The sequence below is a fragment of the Rhinatrema bivittatum genome, chromosome 7 (assembly GCF_901001135.1).
Source record: "Rhinatrema bivittatum chromosome 7, aRhiBiv1.1, whole genome shotgun sequence".
Classification (NCBI taxonomy): domain Eukaryota; kingdom Metazoa; phylum Chordata; class Amphibia; order Gymnophiona; family Rhinatrematidae; genus Rhinatrema; species Rhinatrema bivittatum.
In genome coordinates, this window is record NC_042621.1 from 273,468,655 (window position 1) to 273,493,549 (window position 24,895).

General features: G+C 45.7%; 1 protein-coding gene across 5 annotated transcripts in view; it reads right to left on the reverse strand.

Moving 5' to 3' along the window:
• Positions 1-24,895, reverse strand: part of SLF2 (SMC5-SMC6 complex localization factor 2) — a 226,523-nt gene that overhangs the window by 102,442 nt on the left and 99,186 nt on the right. For all 5 annotated transcript variants that reach the window (XM_029610261.1, XM_029610260.1, XM_029610262.1 and 2 more), the window contains exons 9-14: positions 20,112-20,214; positions 19,153-19,228; positions 14,649-14,790; positions 1,983-2,079; positions 1,248-1,424; positions 733-830 (exon numbers count right to left, since the gene is read on the reverse strand). In XM_029610261.1, the coding sequence (XP_029466121.1) occupies positions 733-830; positions 1,248-1,424; positions 1,983-2,079; positions 14,649-14,790; positions 19,153-19,228; positions 20,112-20,214 (693 nt within the window). The remainder of the gene's footprint in view (positions 1-732; positions 831-1,247; positions 1,425-1,982; positions 2,080-14,648; positions 14,791-19,152; positions 19,229-20,111; positions 20,215-24,895) is intronic.

The window sequence follows — 24,895 nt, forward strand, 5'->3', positions numbered from 1 at the left end:
AAACATGAAATATGATGAGACACTAAATGAACTCTGAAACCAGCCTCTATAGTAGAGAATAGCCACCACCTACACCTTGAGAGAACTTAGTGTTAACCCATTCTCCAAATCCTCAGATCACCTGATCCCAGTGAAGTCCCCCAACCTTTGAGATTAGCATTGGTTGTAATCATTACCCAGAGTAAGCAGATGTACCCCTGCCTACAAATCGCACTGGATCGGTTCTCCACTGAAAGTATGAATTGTGTAGAGTAAACCTGTGACTGAGGTGTCCACAAAGACAGGAGAGATTTCCACAACAGGTAAAGTCAAAGTCCAAGCACTGTAGTAGTACCAAACAGTGGAATTCCACATAGACATCAGATTACACATTTTTTCGAAGTGGACTCCCTGATTCCCCAAGCATTGAGTGGGCTCCAGCTTGCTCATGGCAAAATTCACCATCCAGCCCAGCAGAAGCCAAACTACTTAGGCGGTAGAAGTGCAACTTTCCAACATCTTAGCCTGGATAAGGGTGTACTAAATTTCCCTATGGATACAAATCACTTCCACTATCACCATCGGTAAAGTTCTTGACAACATAGCCAAACTAAACAGCCATGCCCAGAATTGGAAATATCACAAGGACCTCAAAATCCAGAATCCTCTTAATTGCTCTGATAGAAATATAAAGATAGGTAGTTGGGGTTTTTTTTTTAAGACTTCCCTGGGTTTAATAGAAGCCTAACTTACCTTCCTCGCATTACAGAGTTAGGAACCAGCTGGACTAGCTTCAGGAGGTCATGGTGATGAGTAGAAAGGTCACTTATGGCCAAGCAGAGCTCAGGCATCTTTCAAATAAGAAATATAAAAGTGCTATTTCAGTTTAGGTGGTTTTTTTTTTTGTTTTTTTTTTTTTTTTTTAACACCATGCATCACTACTCAGCATGTTTACATCCAACAGTCAAATACCATTTTGCTAGGAGAGCAGCCTAATAAAAAGGGTACAAGCTTGTAAAACCCGGAAATGAATTAGAATTATCTCACCAGCACTCCATTGTGACACTAAACAAGCCAGACTAGATTGGCCTTTTTGGTCATTATCTGCCATCATTTACTATGTTATGTTCAAATGACCCTTTGATCAAAAGTACTAAGTTCTTTGGGGAAAGGGGCATACAGCATTTTATCTACCTTATACAATATTGCACACACTTCTAACATCTCAATTATTAAATTAACTTTAGCTGTATTACTCTGTATTTTACCTTTGCATCCCAATCTTGTATGTTCTTCAGCAGGTTTTCCAGAAGACACTGGAATTCTACTAAAGGCATTAACTTTAACTGTTTTTCCAGTCTTATTTTACACAGCAACAAGATTAGTAGTAGATTTTCCTGGTCCTTGTAACCTTCTGGCAACACGGTAGTGCAAAAGCCTAGAAACTATAGAAAACAGATCCTCAAGATATGGCATTTTCCGAACATTGTAAACATTTCTTAGCCTCAATTCTATCCTGTGTGTGGCTGTTTCTGCCACCCCTGCATATCTCAAAATTGTTTCAGCTGGCGGGGGGGGGGGGGTGTTCCTCAAAATTTGGGGGTACCAAGGGACTTGGACATGGATGTCACCTTTGTAGGGGTACAATGACTCAAGGTGTGCAGCAAAGAAGTGTGTGCATGGGAAACAATGGGAAGTTATTGGAGAGACAGGACAGAGGGTCTTTAGAATCTGTTTATTTCTACTCAGATTTGTCACCTGAAGAGCTTGAAAAACCTCAGGATTTTCATGACACGAAATGCTAGAAACCAAGTAAACTTACACAGATAGACTCTTGCCAAAGACCCAGAACAGTTACAGCCATTTCTGAGCATAAATAACTTAAATGATCACAATATTTGAAACATTTACACCAGCTTTCAGCTCTGTTTCCAAGTAGCAGCACTCAAGTATATACATTGCACATTATGGTCCTCTTAGAAATCAAGCATCAATAATCTCACCTTGACTATGTTAATTATGTTGTTTTCTGGCACACAGGGAAAAGCTGGACCTGCCCCAACTACTGCTTCTGTCGCCATCGTTCCACGCATTTCAGCTCTAAAAAACAAGATTCAGAGATAATGGGAGTAGTTGGAGTGTCGGGAGTAGCACTGCCCTTATTGAAGAGCCTATACTAGCATAGCTTGAGTGTGAAAGGAGGTGGTGGGCGCAACTGACTCAATTTCTTCCTGTTCCTTTAGACTCCCAGTAGTCACAAAATGACATAAGAGTTATGACAATGTAAGCCTTCATTTGCAACTACCCGAGGTTCCCCTGCAACTGAGAAGGTCCAAAGAAACAGATCGGAAATCGATCCAATATTGCAGTAGCAACCAAAGAAGAAGTAGGATCGATAAACACCAGGAAATTCTGTGCTCAATAAAGATTTCCTGATGTTCATCGATCCTACTTTCCCTGCAACTGAGCCATCATACCAACAGTCTTCAGCGAAGGAACTCAAATACATGTTAGCTGGGTTCTAGCAGGAGCTGCAGTTTATTACCAACAATAAAATTGCTCCTCCAACATGAGCTCTAGGTAAGAACATGGACCCTAAGTTTAGGTGACACCATTAAGCCATGACAGACTCCTTCTACCTCCCTAACCAGGGCAGTCAGCACTGCCTCTACAGTATCTCTAACCCCAGTTGGCTCTTAAGAGTCAACTTTTTGGTCAGTTATATTAATACATTTTAAAATGGGTCACTCAAAGTGATTTTGTGAAAGCAAGCTTCTGATTGGCTGCAAGCAGTAGTACTTCTATTTGAGTAAAACCTGTTTATAGATACCATAAAATACATAAAAAGCAAAAAAGAAAGTCCACATAAGTTCATATCAGTAAAGGTTTTATGAGGGATGGGACCTATCAAATTCTATGGGCTCAGGCATGAAGGCAGCAGTACTTGAGAATCAGAAACATAAGGAAAAATGTGGTTTATACCTGCTAATTTCTCTCCTTGAGTCTTCCCAGACCAGTCCAGATGAATGGGTTATGCTCTCTAACCAGCAGGTGGAGACAGAACTAGATTACTGAACTCCCCTATATAGGGAAGTATACAGTTAGTATCTATTCAGTATTTTTTTTTTTAAACAAAGCAAAAATTTCCCCTTCTCACCAAGTAGAGGAGCCATTAATAGACCCTGACCAACCAGAATTCAACTAACTATGGAAGGGAATTAGATAGAGGAAAAGTGCTCAATTTCATCTACTTGGATTTCAGCAAAGCTTTTGATATGGTCCCGCACAGGCGGCTTGTGAATAAAATGAGAATCTTAGGAGTGGGTGCCAAGATGGTGGCCTGGATTGCAAACTGGTTGACGGACAGAAGACAATGTGTGATGGTAAATGGAACTTACTCTGAAGACAGCGTGGTGTTAAGCGGAGTGCCACAAGGATCAGTGTTGGGACCGGTCCTGTTCAATATCTTTGTGAGCGACATTGCGGACGGGATAGAAGGTAATGTTTGTCTTTTTGTGGATGATACTAAGATCTACAACAGAGTGGACACGCCGGAAGGAGTGGAGAGAATGAGACGTGACTTAAGGAAGCTGGAAGAGTGGTCGAAGATATGGCAGCTGAGATTCAATGCCAAGACGTGCAGAGTCATGCATAAGGAGAGTGAAAATCCAAAAGAATTGTATTTGATGGGAGGTGAAGGACTGATGTGCACGGAACAGGAGAGAAACCTTGGGGTGACAGTGTCTAACGATCTGAAGTCAGCGAAACTATGATAAGGTGATAGCTAAAGCCAGAAGACTGCTGGGCTGCATAGAGAGAGGAATATCTAGTAAGAGAAAGGAAGTGATGATCCCCTTGTACAGGGCCTTTGTGAGGCCCCACCTGAGTACTATGTTCAGTTCTGAAGACCGTATCTCTCAAGGGACAGAGAAAGGATGGAGGCGGTCCAGAGAAGGGCAACCAAAAAGGTGGATGGTCTTCATAAAATGACTTACGAAGAGAGATTGAAGAACCTAAATATGTACACCCTGGAGGAGAGGAGGAGCAGAGGCGATATGATAAAACCTTTCAAGTATCTGAAAGTCTGTAACTATTCATGGTCAACAACAAACCTTTTACAATGGAAAAAAAAAAAAAAAATCAGTAGAACTAGGGGTCATGATTTAAAGCTCCAGGAAGGAAGACTCAAAACCAATGTCAGGAAGTATTTCTTCACAGTGTTATGGTTATTGATGTTTGGGTGAATCCTTGGACACTGTGGCAGCTGACCATGCCCACGGGGGGGGGGGGGGGGGGGCAGTCCCGTGAGGGACCACGGTGTCAGGCTAGACTCTGGACACACAAACACAGATTTGGATCTTTATTTAACCAGTTTTGGAAACCAGAGGTGGCAGTAGTGAGTAGTAGATGTTGAGCCCAGCTGGGTGAGTATCCCACAGGATGCTGGAACAGCAAATCCTCTGCTTGGCTGTGCTATAGTGGAAAGAGACTAAGAAACATACAGAGTCCCAGGTAGAATAGGAGAAGCTCCGAGACAGGGAGAGCAGGCCCTCGAGGAGCGAGTACCTGATCCCTTAGAGCACAGACTCAGTGGTATTGTACTCACACAGCAATTCCACTAGATGAGAGGTCTGGTACTGGAAGAGGGCAGGCCTTCGAGGCGTGAATACCTTGTTCCAGGGAAGCAGTACTGTGGAATAGATGGTAGTTGTACTCACAGATGGAAACTGTTAGTGAAGACTTCCAAGTAGAAAGGGTGGTAGATGCAGGGAGCGACTCAGGGAACATGGGCCCTTGAGGAGCGAGTACCCGTTTCCTGATAGCACCTGAAAGAAGCAGAAGAGGCCCCTGAGGAACGGGTACCCCGTTAGCAATAAGAGTTCAAGATAACGCTGGAGTGGCAGAGTAGCTTCAGTACAAGAGCGAATCCCATCCATAGTATTCCCGGGGGGGGGGGGGGGGGGGGGGGGGGCCGGAGTTCCGGTTACTAACTATTAGCTAGCAAAAGTTGTAGGCTTAAATATCCGGGCAGCGTGATGTCATCTCAGGGGGGACACCCCTGAGGTTCGTGCCAACGAGGAAATAAAGATGAGGGCGGCGTGCGCGTGCCCTATGGTACCTTGGAGGAGCATGGCGAGAAGCAGCACCAAAGCTGGTTCGGGGACGCAAGAGGACAGCAGATGCCGCGGCAGCCAGTAGTCAGAGGTGAGCGGGAGGAGCCGCAAGAAGAGTGAGGTAGGCGGGGCAAAGCAATCGTAGACCGACGGTCACAGCACATGGAGAGGGTGGTGGATGCTTGGAATGCCCTTCCGGAGGAAGTGGTGAAGACAAACTGTGAAAGATTTCAAAGCAGCGTGGGATAACACTGTGGATCCATAAAGGCTAGAGGATAGGAATGAAGAGTAGTCATGGGGGTGGCTTGCTAGAATGTTAACTACTACCTGTGATTACTACCCTTACTCAAAAAAAAATCCCTTGCACGGTTAATGCAACCCCAACATTGCTCTCTGCTTCAACGGCAAAAGGAAATGTGGAAAAGAGGATTAGCATTCAGACAACCACCAACAAAGACTGAACTTCATAATCTGGGTAAACAAATAAGTGTGGGGGTAGCTTGCTTATTACGGTGGTTACTACCCTAAATCAATTAAGCCTGATACATCACTTTGAAAGCATATACAGCGTTGCTATCTGCTTCAACGGTAGGAAGAAGTGAGGAAAACAGGATTTACATTCAGACATCATCCAACAAGGCATCGATCTGTGCAATCTGGGTAAACAAGCACCGGGGTAACTTGCTTGATGCGGCAGTTACAATCCTTAACCAGAAGCCTTATGCTCACCTTTGATGCAACTCCAACATTACTCTCTGCATCAATGACAGGGGGTGGCAGGAAATTTGAATCAAACAGTTACCAACAAGGGCCCTGAAGTTGGTGGTTGGTGAAACAGATAAGTATGGGAAAATAAGTGTGGAAGCTTGCTGGGCAGACTAGATGGGCCGATTGGTCTTTTCCTGCGTTTCTATGATAGGGTCCAAACCAGATAACCAATGAAAACATCTCTGCAGAACAGAGTGTTCCTGGGCTGGTCTGGTAGGGCTCAAAGAAAAGAAATTAGCAAGTAAGAACCAAGATTTCCTTCCTTCTCATCCCAAAACTAGTCCGGATGCATGGAATGTACCCAAGCAACCCTCAAATTAGGTGGGATTCAGGCAAACTGCTGAAGGCGGTGGCTTCACTGAAATGCACATCTAAGTAGTATTAGGTGTTAAGAATGCAAGGATGACCAATTTACTGCCTTGCAGATTTGCTCTAGCAATATAAAGCTAGTGTGCCACCCAAGAAGCCACTTGTGTACCTGTAGAATGAACACTAGTTCTGGTTAACGGTTGAGTGGTTCCCAGAGAACTTAATCGCCTCTGAGCCACCTAACTAATGTGGATTTAGATGCCTAACTACTCTTCTGACCAGAAAATAGGAGATGAACAAACGGTCCAATCTCCTAAAAGCATTTGTAACCTTCAGATACCTAGGTAGGATTCTATGCACATCCAGCCAATTAAACTCCTACAAAGTTTCCTTTCTGAAGGCCAGCAGCAAAACTGCCCGACTCAGGTGAAAGCTGATACACAGGAAGAATGGCACTGAACATGGAGGTACTCAGTCTTCCAAAAAGTAAATAATGGCTCTCTGTAGAAGAATAGCTAAAGCTAAGGCACACCCAGTGAACACATTGGCCCCAAATACACCATCCTAAGTGTAAGATCTTTAACAGAAACCTCTTGAATGGGTTCACATAGTGCCACACCAGGATCAAAGAACAAAATTAAGGTCCCAAGGAGGTAGTGTCACCCTCAGGTAGTGTCACCCTCATTGATAGGTGGAGACACTTCACTTCTTCCGGGATTCATGAAACATCTGAATGTGCAGATAAACAACTTCTGCACCAGTCCTCTGTAACAAGCTATCACTGCCATCTGTAATGTGAGAAAATTCAGAGCCAGGTCCTTCTGCATATCCACTTACAAGAAGTCCAAGATTACAAGGAGTGGCACTTTAAAACAGAGACACCTTATCTCATAAGAGCCATTCCTCAAAAACCTTGCCAACTCTTACAACAGTCAGGAAAGTAGGAGGCTTTCAGTTCTGCAATAATGTAGAAGCCACTCTTCTAAAGAACCTCTTCTCTTCAAAGCAATTCCTTTCAAAAGACAACAGGACGATAGATAGTCTAACTGAACCGGATTCTGGAGTTGTCGCCCCTCTCCCTAGGACAGCCTCAGTGGTTCCTTGATCAAAAGGCTACAGCCTTCTTAGCACAGCAGGCAGTGCATCAATCTCAATCTGAAGATCTTGAGCTCAATACTCAGAGAAGGCAGCTCTCATATCATGACCTTCTGGGTCAATCCAGAACCACTTGACTCCCCAATCTTCTGTAATATCCAATCCAACCATGATAGAAACATACAGAAGACAGTGAACCAGCCACAGCTGAAGCAGGGCATCCAACTTTCCCCGAGCTCTGTTCCCATCTTCTGCTGAAGTTTGAAACCTTCGCGTTCCTTGCCATTACTAGAACCATCTGCAGCACGGCCCACCTGTCGACTATTTGCTAATAGGCAAGCTCTGACTAACGCCCCATTTTCCCTGAATACAAAATATTCCGACTGAAAAAATCTGACTGAACATTTACTAATGTGGCTATGATCGTTGTGGATCAGTCCAGACTGTGGGATGTACCAAAGCTTCCCTAAACAGGGTGGGACCAAGACAGTCCCGCTCGAAGCACCTGCCGACTGAAGGAACCAGATACTGGCACCTGTGCATCAAGGCGGTAATGTCGAGCAAAGGTATGCAGGGATTTCCATGTAGCGGCCCTGCATATTTCTGCAGAGAGATGGATCGACTCTGCCCAAGAAGTAGCCTGAGAACGCAAGGAATGGGCCTTTAAGTCCTCCGGAACTGACGGACGTGACCTGAGCAGGACTTGGCCTGCCAAAACGTCTGCCACGAAAGGACTGAGGCTAGCCCTGTTGCCTGTTAGAATTCTGCCAAAACGAGGTCGTGGGCATTCTAGGAGCCAGAGAATGGCGACCTCCCCGAAACCGGTGTCCCCGATAAATCTGCATCCAGATCCTGGTCCGGAACAGCCAATGGAGCAGGAGGAACCGGGGGGGGGGGGGGGGTTGAAGAGAGAAAAGACTAGGGAGGGTCCACCTCTGAACAAACGAACAACCTTCGGATCATCGCCTTCGATGCTTTGAGAACCATGTGTAGCGCTCTGCTGCTGATCCCCATCCCCCTCGGGGATTGGGGCTACAAATCTTGCTCATCTGAATCTGCAGTGTCCGAAGAAGCATCCCTTGCACCATCCTGGCTCGCAAGGGATGCTTCCCCTTAAGGGCCCCTGCGCCGGGACCCTCTTCTGGACTGCGGGAGGAGGAGGAGGAAGAGGAGACTCCAGCGGCTCCAAAACCGGAACGGCACGTTTCTTGCTGGCTTTCTGGGCTTTAAAAGCCTTTTACATGACCAACACAAACTTGGAAGATAAAGAGCAATCAGAATCAACCGAATTGGTATCAGGGGCATCTCACTGCCCCGTGGGCTCTGCCGGCGCGCTAGATCGTGGCCTTGGATCCTGCCACTGTGGAGAAAGCCGCGGCGGGAGATTCCCCTCCCCCTCTGCCACCTGAGTCGCGGACGCAAAGGCCCTCAAAATTGCGCCGTTTCCCGCGCTCAGCAGGAGAGAACAGGGAGGAGGAATTGGGAGCTCCCCTACTGCCAGCACTACCGACCGACTGCGAACCATGACCCCCCCCCCCGGCCCCCGCTGAGGGTGCCTCACCGCTGGGGAGGCAGGCGGAACAGAGTCCGTCTTGAGACAGGCGTGTCCGACCGGAGCCACTCCAAGCGGCATCAAGACACCTAAGGGAAAGCCCCGACGTGAAGTGTAAAAAAAAAAAAAAAAGCGACTAAACACAGCACCCCCACAGCCGCAGCAAAGACAGAAAGGAGAGGAAATTAAGTAAAAAAATTTTTTTTAAACTTTCCGGTCTGACGAGTTGATCCTTGGCCGGTGGTGCTGGGGTGAGTGATCTGGGCTCCCCGGTATCACTCCAGCGTCTGCTGCACTAGGCAAAAGGAAGGCTCTCAGCCCCTGCCGCCTCACACCAGGGGGGATAGTCTCCTCAGGGCTTGCCGACCCCCTGGGAGGCTGAAGCTCTCACACCAGTAATCCTCAGAATCACAAGAAAATCCTGACTAACCTGTCTCAACACCACTTTTTTTTTTTTTTTAAATTAAAAGCTTTACAACTTTTAACAACCAAAAACAGGAAAAAATCTATCTACTAAGTAAACTATTCAGACTGCGTTTGGCCACCCTACCATCTGCTGGAGAGAGTAATACTGGCAGACTGTGGGTGGCACCTGGGTATATATGGCAGAGCCTGTCACAACTTCCTCTGTCTCCATCTGCTGGTGGGGAGGCAAAACCCAGGAGTCTGGACTGATCCAGGTACATATAGGGAAAAGAGGGTTCACTGGCCACCTCGCCTCTGAAATCAGTCAAGATCCTGTGCCATCCTGCTCCAGCAGTGGGGTCCCCACTCACAGACTAGTATCCAATGACACTGGCATCCAAGTGGGAACATTCTAGATCAACCCTTTTGAGGTTTTGCATTTTTAGCCACTGGATCAGGCTGTCCATGGCTTCAACCTGTATTGGCAACCTCACCTCAGTCCTGGGACTACGTATTTCATCACTTAAACTCATTTCATTTACGCGGACGATGTCCAGATCCTGATACCAGTCAAAGAATCAATTGCTAAAACACTCAACTTATGGAATAGCTGCCTACAGTCTATAAACACCCTCCTCACCAGCCTTAATTTAGTACTCAACACTTCAAAAACAGAACTTCTGCTCATCACTCAAGAGGACAACAATTACGCTCAGGTGATCCACAACCTCCCCTCACCCCAAATGACCTCCACACCACATGTAAGAGACCTCGGAGTAACTATTGGCAACCGGCTGAATTTAAAAAGATTTATTTAGGGGATTTTATATACCGATTTTCTTGATACAGATCAAATCAACTCGGTTTACATAGAACGATAGTACATTAACAGTAACTAGTCAAACCTCAAAAGAGGAGACAGATTGTGAGCAGAAGGTAAAAAGTTACATTATAACAAGGGTGAGTAACTAGGAATTGGAAATGAAGAGACAGATAATCAAAGTAGAGAGATATAACAGAGAGAAGGGGCTTGAAGCCAACCTCAGGAGAATAACTCTAGCATTATAACATGATTATATGACATTTTGCTAGTTATTGAAGTACAGCTGATTGAAAAATATCTTAGTAGGATATAGTCTAGGAGACAGGAAAGGCTCTACCGAAAAGCCAAGTCTTCAGTTTCTTTTTAAAATTTATGAGGCAGGTTTCCTGTCGGAGGTCTGGGGGTAGTGTATTCCAAATAGTGGGGCCTGCTGTTGAAAAGGCCCGGTCCCTGATAGATAATCTTTGTACCAATTTGATTGGGGGAACATGAAGGGATCCCTTATAGGCATCTCTCAGAGGTCTAGCTGAAGAGTGTAATTTGAGAGGGTGTAGTAGGTCTATTTGTCAATAACACAAAGGAATGTTTTCATAAATTGCTTATTTTAAAAAATTTGAAGCCTCTCCATCTTCAGAACTTCCGAACGGTTCTCCAAGCTACTTTATTCTCAAAAATAGATTACTGCAACTCCCTCCTAGTCTGCCTTCCAGCTATCACTATCAAACCACTTCAAATGCTTCAGAATTCTGCAGCCAGGATCTTAACCAATACCAGCAGAGGAGAACACATCACTCCCATTCTTAAGAACTTACATTGGCTCCCCATTAAATTTAGAATTCTGTATAAAGTGTTAACTATGATCCACAAAACTATTCACTTCCAAACCTCACTCAAATTAACTTGCCCTCTTCGACATCACTCAGCTTCCAGACCAATTAGAACAATGAACCTAGGTACCCTTTATGTACCCCCTGCTAAGTCGGCACTTAAGAAACGAGCCTTCTCGATAGCTGGTCCCATGCAATGGAATAATTTTCCCCCGAAGCTTCGCCTAGAACCCTGCCTGCGGACGTTCAAGAAAAAACTGAAGACTTGGCTCTTCACAAGAGCCTTTACTTAAAGTCTTTATTACCTAATACCATAGTATCGTTCTTATGTTTGGATGTTTTTACTTTCTCTAGGTTCTCTTTAATCCTTATTATGTATCCCATGTTCAATGTATTCACTCATTTTTGTTTGCTGTAATTTCCAGTTGTTGGTTCTCTGTAAACCGAAGCGATATGTACTAGTACATGATCTTCAGTATATAAAAGCCTTTAAATAAAAGGCTAGACCTCTGTAGCAACTGTATGTGAACCCAAATCCCCTTGGACCAGGCCCAGCACTGCTGTCATGAGACCCAGAACTTGCAAACAATCCCAGACCCCGGGAGAATCTGCATCCTCAACAGTCCCCTAACCAGAGTGCAGAGAATGACCATTCTTTCCTTTGTCATATAAATCTTTTCCCTCTGTACTGAAGAGGGTTCCCAAGTACTCCAGGGAGAGGGTTATCTGCTTGCTTTTGGCAAAAATGATCATCCAGCCAAGTTCCTGAAGGAAATGAACTACAAACAGCATCTACGTCCAGCTTTCCTCTTCAGACTTCACCCGGCTCAGCCAATCATCGAGAAGGGTGAACAAGAATACCTTCCTTTCAAAGTGCTGCCACCACTACCACCATTACCTTGAAGGTGGTTTGTGGCACCATGACCAATTAAAAGGTTAGTGCCCAAAACTTGAGAAACCTCTGATGATCTGTCCTAATGGGAATGTAAAGACAGGTCCAAAAATGTGAGAAACTCCTCATCTTACTGCCTCTTTGACCACGCATAGAGTTTCAATTTGAAATGGAGAACCTAGAGAAACCTGTTGACCCGACTTAGAACTAGCTCCTTCTTGAGAACTAAAATCTGTTATGTATTTCAATTTTACTGTGAATGTTATTGTAAACCACCTAGAACTGTAGAAAATGAAATTAAGAAAATATTTTAAACAAACTACAAAGTACATCCCTCTTTCCTTCAGCACCTCTCCTCTGCCAGCGGCAGTAACTAGTCCAAAGCAGGACTTTACTGCCATTCTTTGATAGCAAATGACAGTAAGAAGTCATGAAGGTACTGGCAATGTGTAGAGACAAATTCTACCACTTAACCATCTTATAACCCTCAAGGTCCATTGATATGAGGTAATCCACATCCAAGCCCAAGAATTCAGACAGCTGTCCATCTATTGTTTTCACTGGGGAGCAGACCCTCCACTCTTCATTGTGAAGTCCTGGAAGCTCCAGTGCCTCCACATCCCTGGTCCCTTTCTTGCCCTCCTGAAAAAAGTTGGAATTTGTTGTGAAAATGATTATGCTGCAATGAAGATTTTTCTGAAGCAGTAATGTATGGCTTCCTCAAACCTAGACTTTATTGGCCTGCAGTCCCCCCGGGGACTTCATCTTGCCCAGATCCTTTATCAGCTTCTGCATTTTTGCCTAATAGACAATTCCCCAGGAAGGGAAGTTTGTTCAGTTGCTCCTTGGAAGGCATAACCACTGACCAACTGCACAGCCACAAGATACAGAGCAGAAAATGTTGATGCCATACACCTCATTGAAGTCCTAAGGGAGTCATAAGCATCTGCCACAAATGTGACTCCTGCCTCCAGGTGAAAAACTGTCAATCTGATCATTCTCTTCCAGGACCCCCACTGAAGTTTGCTGGACCTAGCACAAACAGGTTCTGGATATATAACCACTAGGGGTCAACGCCTGCAGTGCCAGGGCCAAGACTATCCCAAATCTTCTATTCTGAGAATCCTTCAGTTCTGACCTACCTTCCACTGGGAATGCGGTTTTCTAAAAAGACCCCCAGAGCCTCTATTTTTAGGACCTTTACTTTCTCTTTCCCAGAGATAAGGTCCCTAATTGTCCAATATAGTGGGTTCAAATCCCACTGCTGCTCCTTGTGACCATAGGCAAGTTACTTCACCACCCATTACCTCAAGTACAAAGATAGTGGGCCTTCTGGGGACAGGGAAATACCTACACTACCTGAACATAATCCGCTTTGAAGTGTCTGAGAGGTGGAATATAAGTAAATAAAATAAAAGCTTACAGGTCTGCATCATCCTTGTAGGATAGGACCCCCTGCTTCTTTGACATACGATCCCTACTCTTCAGATGTGCCCCAGGCTGCGAGCATCTTTATGATCATAGAAGTCAGTAATCTCTTTAGAAATGGAGGACCTAACATCTCCCCTCTTCTTTAAGAAATTCATCACACTCCAAATTTCCTCCCCCCAGCTCATTATATTGGTCTCTCAACCTTGAAACTTAGCCTCAAGGACCTGAGTCAGAGATTATGGACCTTTTTGCCAGATCAAAACCTGCCTTCCATCTGGGCCTCTTAGCCTGGGTTGAGGCACTAGGGAGGAGATAAGCCCTAAAAGCCATCACAGCTCATAACTCCCAAATGAGATTTCTACTTCAAGCAAAAAGCCAGATGACAAAACAATGCCAATTTTGTGGGAAAAAGCGAAGGTGGGCTCTGTATAGAAGAAACCTTTCTTCCTTGCCCTGGCCCTTCAATACCCCACAACTCATACTGCAGCTCCCCTAGCCTAGGAGGTGCAGTGACCTCTAGCTCAGTCAGAACTGGCTGTAGCTATTCAGAGGGCAAGTCATCTCCCCTTTGAGAAACCCAAATCAGAACCCATTGCTGAAGTGTGTCCAAAAGCACCCTGGGTCTTTAATTCCAGGGTTCTCCCCCACATTGAACTAGTTCACACATGTCAAAAAGGTAGACCCTGTGGATCCCCCAGCACCTCTCATACTCTACTTGAGCTGGCATGTTCCAGGCCCAAAATGTTCCTGTTTGCATGGTTACAGATCCCCAAGCCTTGCCAATTGTGGCACAAGATGTTCTTCCATTCCCACCCTAGCCTCAAATGACAAGTGAAAAAAAAAATGAAGGCCTCCTGTTGAAATTCTTCACTGGATCTCCTCAGTTTGCCTTTTTTTTTTTTTTTTTTAAACTATTGATTGGCCTCCAGATAGCTCTGCTTGCCAAACAGAGGTACTTCTACCCCCACAGCAGCTCCCCTCCTAGGTGACCAAGTGGAAGAGGGAACCGGACCCTCTTGCCATCTTTCCCCCCTGTAGCCAAAAGCACATGGCCCCCACTATACCAGAGGATAGACTGAGGTCTAACCCTCCAGGAACTAAATTTCTCCCATCAGCTTTCCTCAGACAGATCCATGCCTACCACCTACTAGACTGAGAAATACTGAATTCCTACCAGCTTATATTTCCCTAAATAGTTGTTCCCAATTTAGTTTTTCTGACTTCACCTGCTAGTAGATTAGCATAACCTATGCATCTATGCTGATCTAGCTGAACGAAAAGGAAAGGGTTAATGTAGCATAAAGTTACGGTGTGCACAAAATGGCAACAGTAAAATGTGTCCCTAAAAATTAGATTGAGTAAAAATCTGGCAGTCTATCCTAAAGGGACAAATATTCATGAGTTGGCAAACCCATTTTCTAATATACTAACTTAAGCAAATCATAACACTTACATAATATCTTCTTTGTTAAAATCTGGCTGAAGATGCTGGAGGGGAAATAAAGATTTGAAATTGACTCCCATGTTGACAAACACAGCTGCTATATCCGATAGGGATGGAATCCATGGTCTAAACTGAGACTCACATGAGGAAACTGAAAATATATAAATACACGTAAACAGATTTATACGGTGACTATCATCAACACACATGGTACAACTAACAATATAAATGATGCAAGCAGGATGCCAATGTTTGGGAGTGTTTTACAACCCTGGCATTCTGAGCAGATTAGTGTTGCCAGTAGCATATACACCAGTGACTCTCATAGAAGTAGTAACTGTATATAGAAGCTGCTGCTAATTCATCCTTCATCTGGCCTTGGTGCAGGCCACTGAAAACAAGACCTGGGGCTAAAATAAATTACTTTCCCTCCCTCCTTCAGGCCATTTCTTTACACTGCAAGGAGAGAGTAGGGAAGGAGAAGAAAGGATTCTCTGCAGTCTGTAACAGGATACATCCACCCACCTGCAGTCACTCCTCCTAGTCAGCAGGGAGTTACACATTTTGCTTAGCAGGTCTAGCTAAACAAGAAACTTGAAACTGCTGTGATTTAGTGTGAACTTATTTTTGTTTTTAAAGTCACATATCTACTTCCTCCACTGATCAATAGGTAATGCAGGTGCAAAACTTTCAAAATTGCAAAGCACCAGTCATTTCATGTTGTGCTGGCAGAGCTGGGCTCCTGCTACTCTAATGCAGAGAGATAGGAAGGAGGCAAAAGTGACCGCCACTGTTCAGAGAATGTGCATTTTTCTCATCTGTTCCATCTACTGCCAGAAGTCTACTCTCGGGGGTGGGGGTGGGTGGGAGCCAGCTTATGTAACAAATTTGCATCCTGCTCATCAATTATGATGTGGAAAGCTATATAGGGCATTAAAGTGGACCAGAAAAACTTTCAGGTAGATACAGTTATGCCGCGTTAGAAAGAGTGCGGCAGTGCCAGGCGCACCCTCGTTCCCCGCACGCAGTTCTCTTCACCTACCGCTCGATACTCTCTTCAAATTGCATGCAAATGCATGCCGCATCTGCGAAGCGTTAGGCCCGCGCAATCCATTTTACTGTATAGGCGCTAATACAGAGAGAAAGAGAAAGAGAAAAAGAGAAAGAGAAAGAGAAAGAGAAAGAAAGAGAGAGAAAGAGAAAAAGAGAGAGAAAGAGAAAGAGAAAGAGAGAGAAGATCCCATCCCGGGATTTCTTCTTCCGTGGACCATCCCTTTTAGTGTGGCCATGCTTTTCCTTGCGCCTGTGGCCCTTGTATTTTAAAACCTTGCGCAGTAGGAGCGCAAAATCGGCCGAAAACGACGACCCCGAATCTGAGGAGTCCACTTCCTCGCTAGCCTCCACCGGGGACTCAGCCCCCCCGGGGCAACCCCCCCCCCCCAAAGGCCTTTGTTGAGGCGACAACGCAGGAGGCATGCCGGTATCCCCTGCAGGTTCCCGCGTGATTTCGCGGGCTGACCCCAAAATGGCCGCCGCTCTCACGCTGAGTGGAAGGGGTCAGCCGGCATGACAGGAGCGGCGAGATCGCGTGACGGCGATCGTGCCGACCGGGATCGGCACCCCCTGCCTGTCCCGGACGGTCCCTCCCCGCCCAGGACGCAGGCGGAGCAAATCCCCTCTCGAGAAAGCCGCGCGCGCGCCGAGCCGCAAACACGGCAAACCGTTCCCCTCGGCATCCTCGCGGTCGCGGCGGAACAGACGGGCAAAGGCAAAAATTAAATTAAATTAAATTCTAACAGCCCAAAGGACTCCCCTACCACCAGCAAAGAAACGGAGAACCGGCACAAGAAAAAAACTGAACTCAAAAGCTAACTTTTTTTTTTTTTTTTTTTTTTTTTAAATCAAACCTGCCACTGTCCACGGTCCTGGGGCTCCTGCTTCTGTTGGGGGTGAGTGAACCGGGCTCCCCGGTGTCACCCCCGACGCTGCTGCCTTTGGTAGACCGGGTCCTCGACCCTCAGCAGCGGCCTCAACCAGGGGGGGATGGGTCCCCTCAGAACCTTCCAACCCCCCTGGGAGGCAGGACGGACAGCTTCTTTTGCCTACTCTCACCTTAAATTATAATAATTTTTTTTTTTTTTTTTTTTAAACCAAAACCAATAAACCAATAATCAACCCTGACTAACTAACTATCAGTCCTCAGGGCACTCAGAGGCTGTGACTGCACCTGCACCACCTACTGGAGACAGAGTAAGACTGAGGGGCTGTGTGAGACACGTCGCTATATGTAGCCAAGTCCGACAGATCTTGCTCTGTCTCCATCTACTGGTGCGGAGTCACAACCCAGGTGTCCTGGACTGATCCTGGTACGTACAGGGAACTCCTAATATGGAAACTAACATCATGTAATTACAGCATGGGTTATTTTTTCCCCTACATGCATTACCTTGCACTTGTCCATTATATTTCATCTACCATATGGACGTGCAGTCTTCCAATCTCGCAAAATCCTCCTGTAATTTATCACAATCTACTTGTGATTTAAGTGATCTGAATAATTTAGTGTCATCTGAAAATTTGATCACCTCACTCATTGTACCTCTTTCCAGATCAGTTATAAATATATTAAAAAGCATTGGTCCAAGTACAGATCCCTGAGGCACACCACTGTTTACCTTTTTCCTCTCCTCCCAAACCCGAACACAAAGCTGGAGAATATAAAAGTGCAATTAAATACTGGCTCCAGAAAACCCAGCCACACTTACTATGGCAATCTTGAGTAACTACTACATTTTCCTTAAACATACATCCTATCCCCCCCCCCACACCCCTTTCTCTGACCTGGCCCAAAAACCTATAGCCCTGTGGACAAGTTTGTTAATAGTATTCTAATTTCCTAGACAGCCATGTTTCCATCATTGACCTACTCTCCTACCATTAAGCATATAAGGCAATTAGGAGGGTGTATTTACACTAAATTCTCAGAGGTACAGGCAGGGGTCATAATACAGGTAAAACAGTACATCAAGAATTAAAATTAGACATGGGGAAGGAGATTTAACACCCCTTTCCCCATACATATAAAAGACTAACTAGATCCATTAATAACAGCAAAAATGAATTTCTCTTTTCCAACAAATGGTCTTAGGTTGTTCACTTACAGGTCGATACTGTAACGTGCGGTTGAAGATTTCCCGTCTAACGTGCTGGGAGCGCACAATTCGGACGCGTAAGGCGATCCAGCGATACAGTCTCCAGTTTCACGCGTCCTTAGCGCTTCTTAAAACAGACGCATAACCCTTTCCGCACGCAGCATGTATATGATATGTAAATGAACGAATTAGCTGTATAATGAAGGAATTAGCTATTCCCCTTGGATACTGTGACGCGCGCTCAGATTATCTCCTTTGTAACCCACTATTTTGCCGCGTCCTTAACCTGTTAGTTTACCGCCTACCCTCTACTTGGTGTTAGTGTGGTGTTCGAAAATTAAAATGGGAATAAAGTGTAAAAAATGGGGGTAAAACCAAAGGGAGTAAAGAGTGAAAAACATTGCAGCGTAAGTTGTTTATATATATGTATAAATACCTGTCACTTTCCAAATCCCCCAGGCGTGCGGTCATCGAGGTGGCGGCGGGAGCCAGCGGGCGGATGGGCGCCCGTTCATCCAGGCGGCGGCAGGAGCCGGCGAGCGGGTGGGCACGCGTTGGAGGCGGCGGTGGGAGCCGGCGGGCGCGTGTTCAATCCAGGCTGCGGCCGGGTGGGCGTGCATTCATCCAGGCAGAGGGAGCCGGCGGCGAAAGCGGCCTCCGGCTCCCTCTGCCTGGATGAATGCACGCCCACCCGGCCGCCTTGAGCGCCGAAATCGGGAGGAGAGAAGGGAGAAGGGACTACCGTAGCAGGCCCGAGCCTTGCTACTTTTTCGGTTTTTTTTGCTTCAGGAGGAGGGGACAGGACTGGGGCTGCACCGGAGACCGGACGGGGCCAGGGCAGGTAAGCGGGGGCTGGGGGAAAGTTTGCCGAGCATCGGGGAACATAACTGTCCACTTCCTGCTACCTGTCATTTCAAATGTCATTTGAAATGACAGATACCAGCGTGGCTGTGAAGCGTTAGGCCCGCGAACCCAGGATACTGTATAGGCGCTCTATACAGTAAAATGGGTTGTGCGGGCCTAACGCTTGCCTAAGGCTTCGCAGCCGCGGCATGCATTTGCATGCAATTAGAAGAGAGTATCGAGCGCTAAGTGAAGAGAACTGTGCGTGCGGGGAGCGAGGGTGCGCCTGACACTGCCGCACTGTTTCTACCGCGGCCTTAGAGTATCGATCTGTTAGTTAATAGGACTTGCAGCTTGAAACTGCAATAAGATATTACCAGAAAAAAAAAAAGACTTAGGAATAAGAACAAAAGAATGTATTTTGAAGACCTAAATGCATTTTTCTGTTCATATAGGAGCAAACAAATTATCAACCATTTAACATGTCAACCTCCAGTCTTACTTGTTTGGATACTCACAACTGCTAACAGTAAGGTCAAGCAACGTTTTTAGAATCTGTGCTGAAACAATGTTGTCCAACTGAACAGACACCATCTGGTGAAGGGGGAAAAAAAAAAAAAAGAGAAACATTCACATATCTGAAAGCCAATACATAACCTGTCCACAGTCACAGACATTTATGGGAAAAATAAATCTACAGATTTGAAAAAACTATTGCATGCACTGGGACAGCAGGTTCAAAGCTGCAGAGGGGATGGGGGGAGTCAGGCTATGCTAACACACACACATCCCCACCCACACAAAAACAAATGAAAAACCTCTGCCCAAAACACCCCCCTCAAAACCTAGTCATGTGTTAAATGCACAGAATTTAAAATGTTTGGTTCTGAGAGGAGCCAGATGTTCACTTTCACTTTGTGCAGATCAGCCGGGAGCTCTATTGGCTCTCATTATGCCACAAGCTCAGAACAGTCAGAAGGTGCCTCCGATGCTCAGTCTACCTATGAACTAGGACTGGAAAATTCCCAGGTGCTAGCCCAGCCAACTCAGCTCCCTGCATACAGGAGTAGAGGGGAAGAGGAAAGCAGAGGGGGAAATAAGGGGGCAAGAAGGTGTAGAAAAAAAGGAAAAAGTGTGTAGGGTTAAGACAAAGAACCCCCCCCCCCACAAAAAAAAAAAAAGCCAAATAAAAAGCCCAAACCCAAAAAGACAGCTACATTAAAAAAAAAAAAAAAAAAAAAAAAAGAATTCCACTCTGGCTGGTGTCCAGAATTTGTAAACATTTTCTACCCCCCGCCCCCCCATTTACAATATTTCAAAATCACACATTCAACTTCCAACTAAAGTGTTCAAGAGAGCAGCTAAAGCTGAATACTGATCCAGTGATTTTGTTTGTAAAGCAGACTCCTAAAGAAAGCCTACTCCTAAAAAAGAAACAAAATATATACCAGTAAATAGCAATAAATCCAAGCCTCACCTGAAATAACCACCTCAAGAGAGGTACTGGACACTGCACAAGCCGATAAGCAAGGCTGAGAAAGCCTTGAGTTATTAAAATAAGCTGCTGAGCTTTACCTGAGCTGGGAGGGGAAAAAAAAAAAAAAAAAGTTAGCGATACATTTTTCCCCCAAACAGAAAAATAGTGTGCCAAAAAGATCATTTATGGAGTACATATATTTGGAAAACACGAAATTGTTCCCACCCCCTAATATAACCACTTGACTAGACAAATACTGAAGTTGATAAAGAACAAAATCTCAGGGACATACAAACAGGTTCATTACAGATAAGAAAACATGCAGGTTTTTCTTATCATAGGAAAACCCCATTTATGATCTGGATATATTTAATTAAAAAAATTATGACATATGAGGAGTCTGGGAGGAGTGGGTTTTCAGAATGACCACTTAGTGCAGTGATATTGACTCAAAGCCCTTGAAGGCTGCCGAGAGATCGGGTTTTCAGGTTAGCCTTAATATGCATGAGATTTGCATTCAGTGGAGACAGGTGATTACAAATCTCTTGCATGCATATTAGTTAGGAAGATCTTGAAAAGCCAACCTACTGGCAATCCCTTGAGGAGGAGAGAAAGTCCAATATAACTGGGTACATTTACAATGATTTCATGGATTCCTACTATGATCAGCAGTCGGGATCTGATAAATCCTGCCCACATTCCAATGCACTAGTTACCAGCAAAATGTGCAATTTTCCAGCCCAACTTCACACAATGCAGATAAAGGATCCAAGAAAAACAAAATTAAGGCAAGTGCAGTAAATTCAAGGATAAAAGGAGACAAGAGGGCTGATGTAATAAGCCACGGTAAACCTACCACAGTGTTTTGCATGCTAATCTTACGCCTGTATTTAATAACATGTTTAGTGTGAAAAAAACATGTGCCTGAAAACTTGCTCAAAAACCAGCAGCAGGTTTAGTGTGAGTATATGTAAATGAGGCAATGCAGGGAGCCACCCTAGCAGGGAAAACTTAGTGTGGGTTTTTTTTGTTTTGTGTTTTTTAAAGAACTTGTTTAGCACCTGGAACAGGACAGGAATAAGGTTAAAGGAACCATCTGATAGTGAATAATGGCAGAAGTCTTATAGCATGGCAGAAGAGAGGTCGGAGAGGGAACAGAATGTGAAAAGGCAGGAAGAGGAGCAGGTTGTCCTGACTCAAGCTGCTCACAGAAGGCACGCAGGCAGTGGATATTCCCCCGAGGACAACGCTGCTAGGAACACCGGAGACTGACTGTGCGTACCTATAGACTGAGCTCCAGGGCTATTATTCTAAGTGTTGGGTTTGTGGCATATTGTGGATTCTTGGTCGAAGTGGCGATGACTCCTCCCATGGGGAGAGGCCCTGTGGGGAACCACAATGATAGGCTAGACTCTAGAAAGCAGACACTGAGGAAAGGAAAGCTTTATTGTACTGATGTAAGTTGAATCTTGCTTCAAGGAAGGGATAGTACTGTAGGCCAGTGATATCACAGTAAGCTCAGTCTCTATAGATGATGGTCTCACCAGGATGTAGCAAGGTTGGGTAGTGTTTCGCAGTGCAGGATAAGTCGAACCTGAAGGGTGGAATAAGGAGAGCTGGAGCGTAGCGATACTCGAGTGGCAGTGCTGGTAACTTCCTTGGTAGTAGAATGGAGAGAAAGACCCGGGGTCAGAGGTGCAGGATACCTGAGCAGGATAGGCCCTCGAGGAGCGAGTACATAGGAGCACAGAGGGATCCTGGAAGAAAGCAAACAGGACCCCTGAGGAGCAGGTGTCCAAGGTTAGGTAGTTGAACCCCGAAGGACAGATAGAAGCGAGAGGCTCCCCGAGGAGCGGGTACCCAGAGCTTCAGAGGAGCAAGATACCCCAGAGGGTAGTGAGGAATCCAAGCGAGCGGCTTAGAAGCGGTCAGAGTAGCAAAACCGAAGTCCTTGCTAACTTGTTGAATTGGAGCGGAGGTTTAAATACCCAGAGGTGCTGACGTCATGCAGTGGGAACACCCCCGAGGTTCCTGCCATGATGTATTCAAAAGCGTAGGCGGTGTGCGTACGCCTAGGAGGCCTCAGGAAGAAGCATGGCGGACGGGGATGCCCATGCTGTGTCGCAGACGCCGAGGGTTTCAGCAATCAGCACCGGAGGCAGCCATCTTTCCCAGGGAGGAGGAAAAGGGTAGAAGAGAGGCGAGGCAGAGCAGTCGCAGCCGTCTGCAACCAACTGACGCAACACTAAGAAATCCTCTAAGACTGTGGCGATGTCATTCTGGGCCTGGTCATGTGGCACATGTTACTACTTTAAACAGCCAAGAATCTCTGCTGCATTTCCCTGCATTCACCAGCATCAGCCATTATAGCTCCCAGTGTAGGCGTCAAATCATGAAGGGGTTAAACATTGCTCTACCCACCTTTAGTACTAATCCTGTCACTAACTTTTTCACTGTCTTATGAAAAGGGAAAGCTTTCAAGAATCAATTGCGGGCCTCCACCTGCTGATAATTAATGCAGGTTTTCTGTGCGGGTTTCCACATAGGGCTTTAAGTACACATATTTGCACACGTATTTGGTTTGCGCAGATTTTCTGTGCAACTCATTTGCATACCCTTCCTTTATTACATTCCATGGGGCTGAGGATTTTTGCAAGCTAAAAAAAAAAAGCGCTCAGAAAAATAGCGCCAATTACAGCACGGATCTTACTACATCGGCCCCAAGGAGTGCTTAACAGAGAAAACTCCCATGGACAGATGCACCAGAAGATGGCATATGCTCTATAAACACAAGTAGTTGAATCTGTATAAAAATGGACTTTATTGAATCTTGCCCGACTCTGGCAGAGTTTCGCTCATCCGAGCTACCTCAGGGGCTTGAGAGCCACTTGAATTGACTCAGATTAGCATGGATCATTATACCATTCAGTGTTGAGCAGCGAGTAGCACTGAATCGCTATTGCGCTTACAGCGGTGTTGTTAAAAGTGGCTGGTTAAAAAGGAGATTCCATTGATAAAAACAGATTCAACAGTTCGTATAGTTAGTTTTTGCTGATGCTTCTCTAAAGTATGATATGAGAGATCCACGCTAATCTGAGCCAATTCAAGTGGCTCTCAAGCCCCTGAGGCAGCTCGGATGAGTGAAACTCTGCCAAAGTCGGGCAAGATTCAATAAAGTCCATTTTTATACCAATTCAACTACTTGTGTTTGTTGCCATCAACCATCTTGGATCGGTTGCCGGTTTGTTTTCTTGGACCATATGCTCTATAAATAAATTAACTTATTTCCATTATTCTTACTGCAGTTCTCCCCAACCACTTGAGGACAGCTGATCAGCTGAAAAAAAAAAAAAAAGGATGAACAAATCAGAAAGGTTGATATTGAAAAGCAACAGAGCAGTAAAGGAAAATTGGTTCTTACCTGCTAATTTTCATTGCTGAAGTACCACGGATTGGTCCAGACGAGTGGGTTTATACATCCCTACCAGCAGAAGGAGGCACTCCCCCGGATCTAAATGTTGTCTGCTGAGGAAGTCCGCTTGCACGTTGTCCTGTCTGGCCACATGAGAAGCAGCTAGTCTCTCCCGATCTTTCTCTGCCCACAGGAACAGCTCCTGTGCTTCCAATGCCACTAAATTACTTTTCATACTGCCCTGACGATTGATGTACGCTACTGTCGTCGCATTGTCCATGAATACTCGTAATGATTTGCCCCGAATTAACGGAAGAAATACCAATGAGGCCTTGTGTACTGCTCCGGTTTCCATAGTAACATAGTAATGACGGCAGAAAAAGACCAAATTGGTCCATCTAGTCTGCCCAGCAAGCTTCCCAAGGTAGTAACTGCCGCTCCGTGCAGATTACCCCCATGTTTCTCTCAAGGGTAATAACTGCCACTCCATGCCGGTTAAGCTTTATTTATATCCATCCTCTAATCGACCAAGCCGCCTCCTCTGGCGACCACTGACCCTGGGCCGATTTCCCCAGGCAAACTGCCCCCATCTAGAGAGGCTGGCATCCATGCTTACAAATACCCAGTCAGGCATTTCCAGATCCATTCCTTTCTCGATATTGTGCCACAAAAGCCACCACAAGAGACTGGACCTGGCCTCCTCCGACAGCGGGTTCCAGCGGGATAAAGCCCCCCTGCAAAAGCCCATGGCACTAAATCCAGCATAGAAGCCATAGACCCCAGAACCTGCAGGTAATCCCAGAGCTTGGGCACCGCCAAGCTCTGCAACCGAAGAACCTGACTCTGCAGCTTGAAGACTCTCGGTAGTCAGGAACACCTTCCCCAGATGGTTAGTGAAGCAAGCCCTTAAATACTCCAAGGATTGAGTTGGCTTGAGATGACTCTTTGCTAAGTTCGTCACCTAGCCAAGTTCCCCCAGAAGCTGGAGCATCTGCTGGACTGAACGACCACACTACCTCAGACTTTGCTCAGATGAGCCAATCGTCCAGGTATGGGTGTACCAGGACGCCCTCCTTCCTGAGGGCTGCTGCCACTACTACCATCACTTTTGTGAAATGTGCACAATGCCGTTGCTAACCCAAAGGGAAAGCTCGAAACATTCTCCCAAAATCATGAATCTCAGAAACAGCTGATGTTAGAGTCTAATAGGGATATGAAGGTGGGCCTGACAGATCCAGGGACGCTAAAAACTCCCCTTTGCGTACCGCCACTATCTCTGTGCGCAGCATCTCCATCCAAAACCATGACACCCAGAGGGCAGCATTCACCTTCAGCAGATCAAGAATGGGCCGAAAAGTCCCTTCCTACTTTG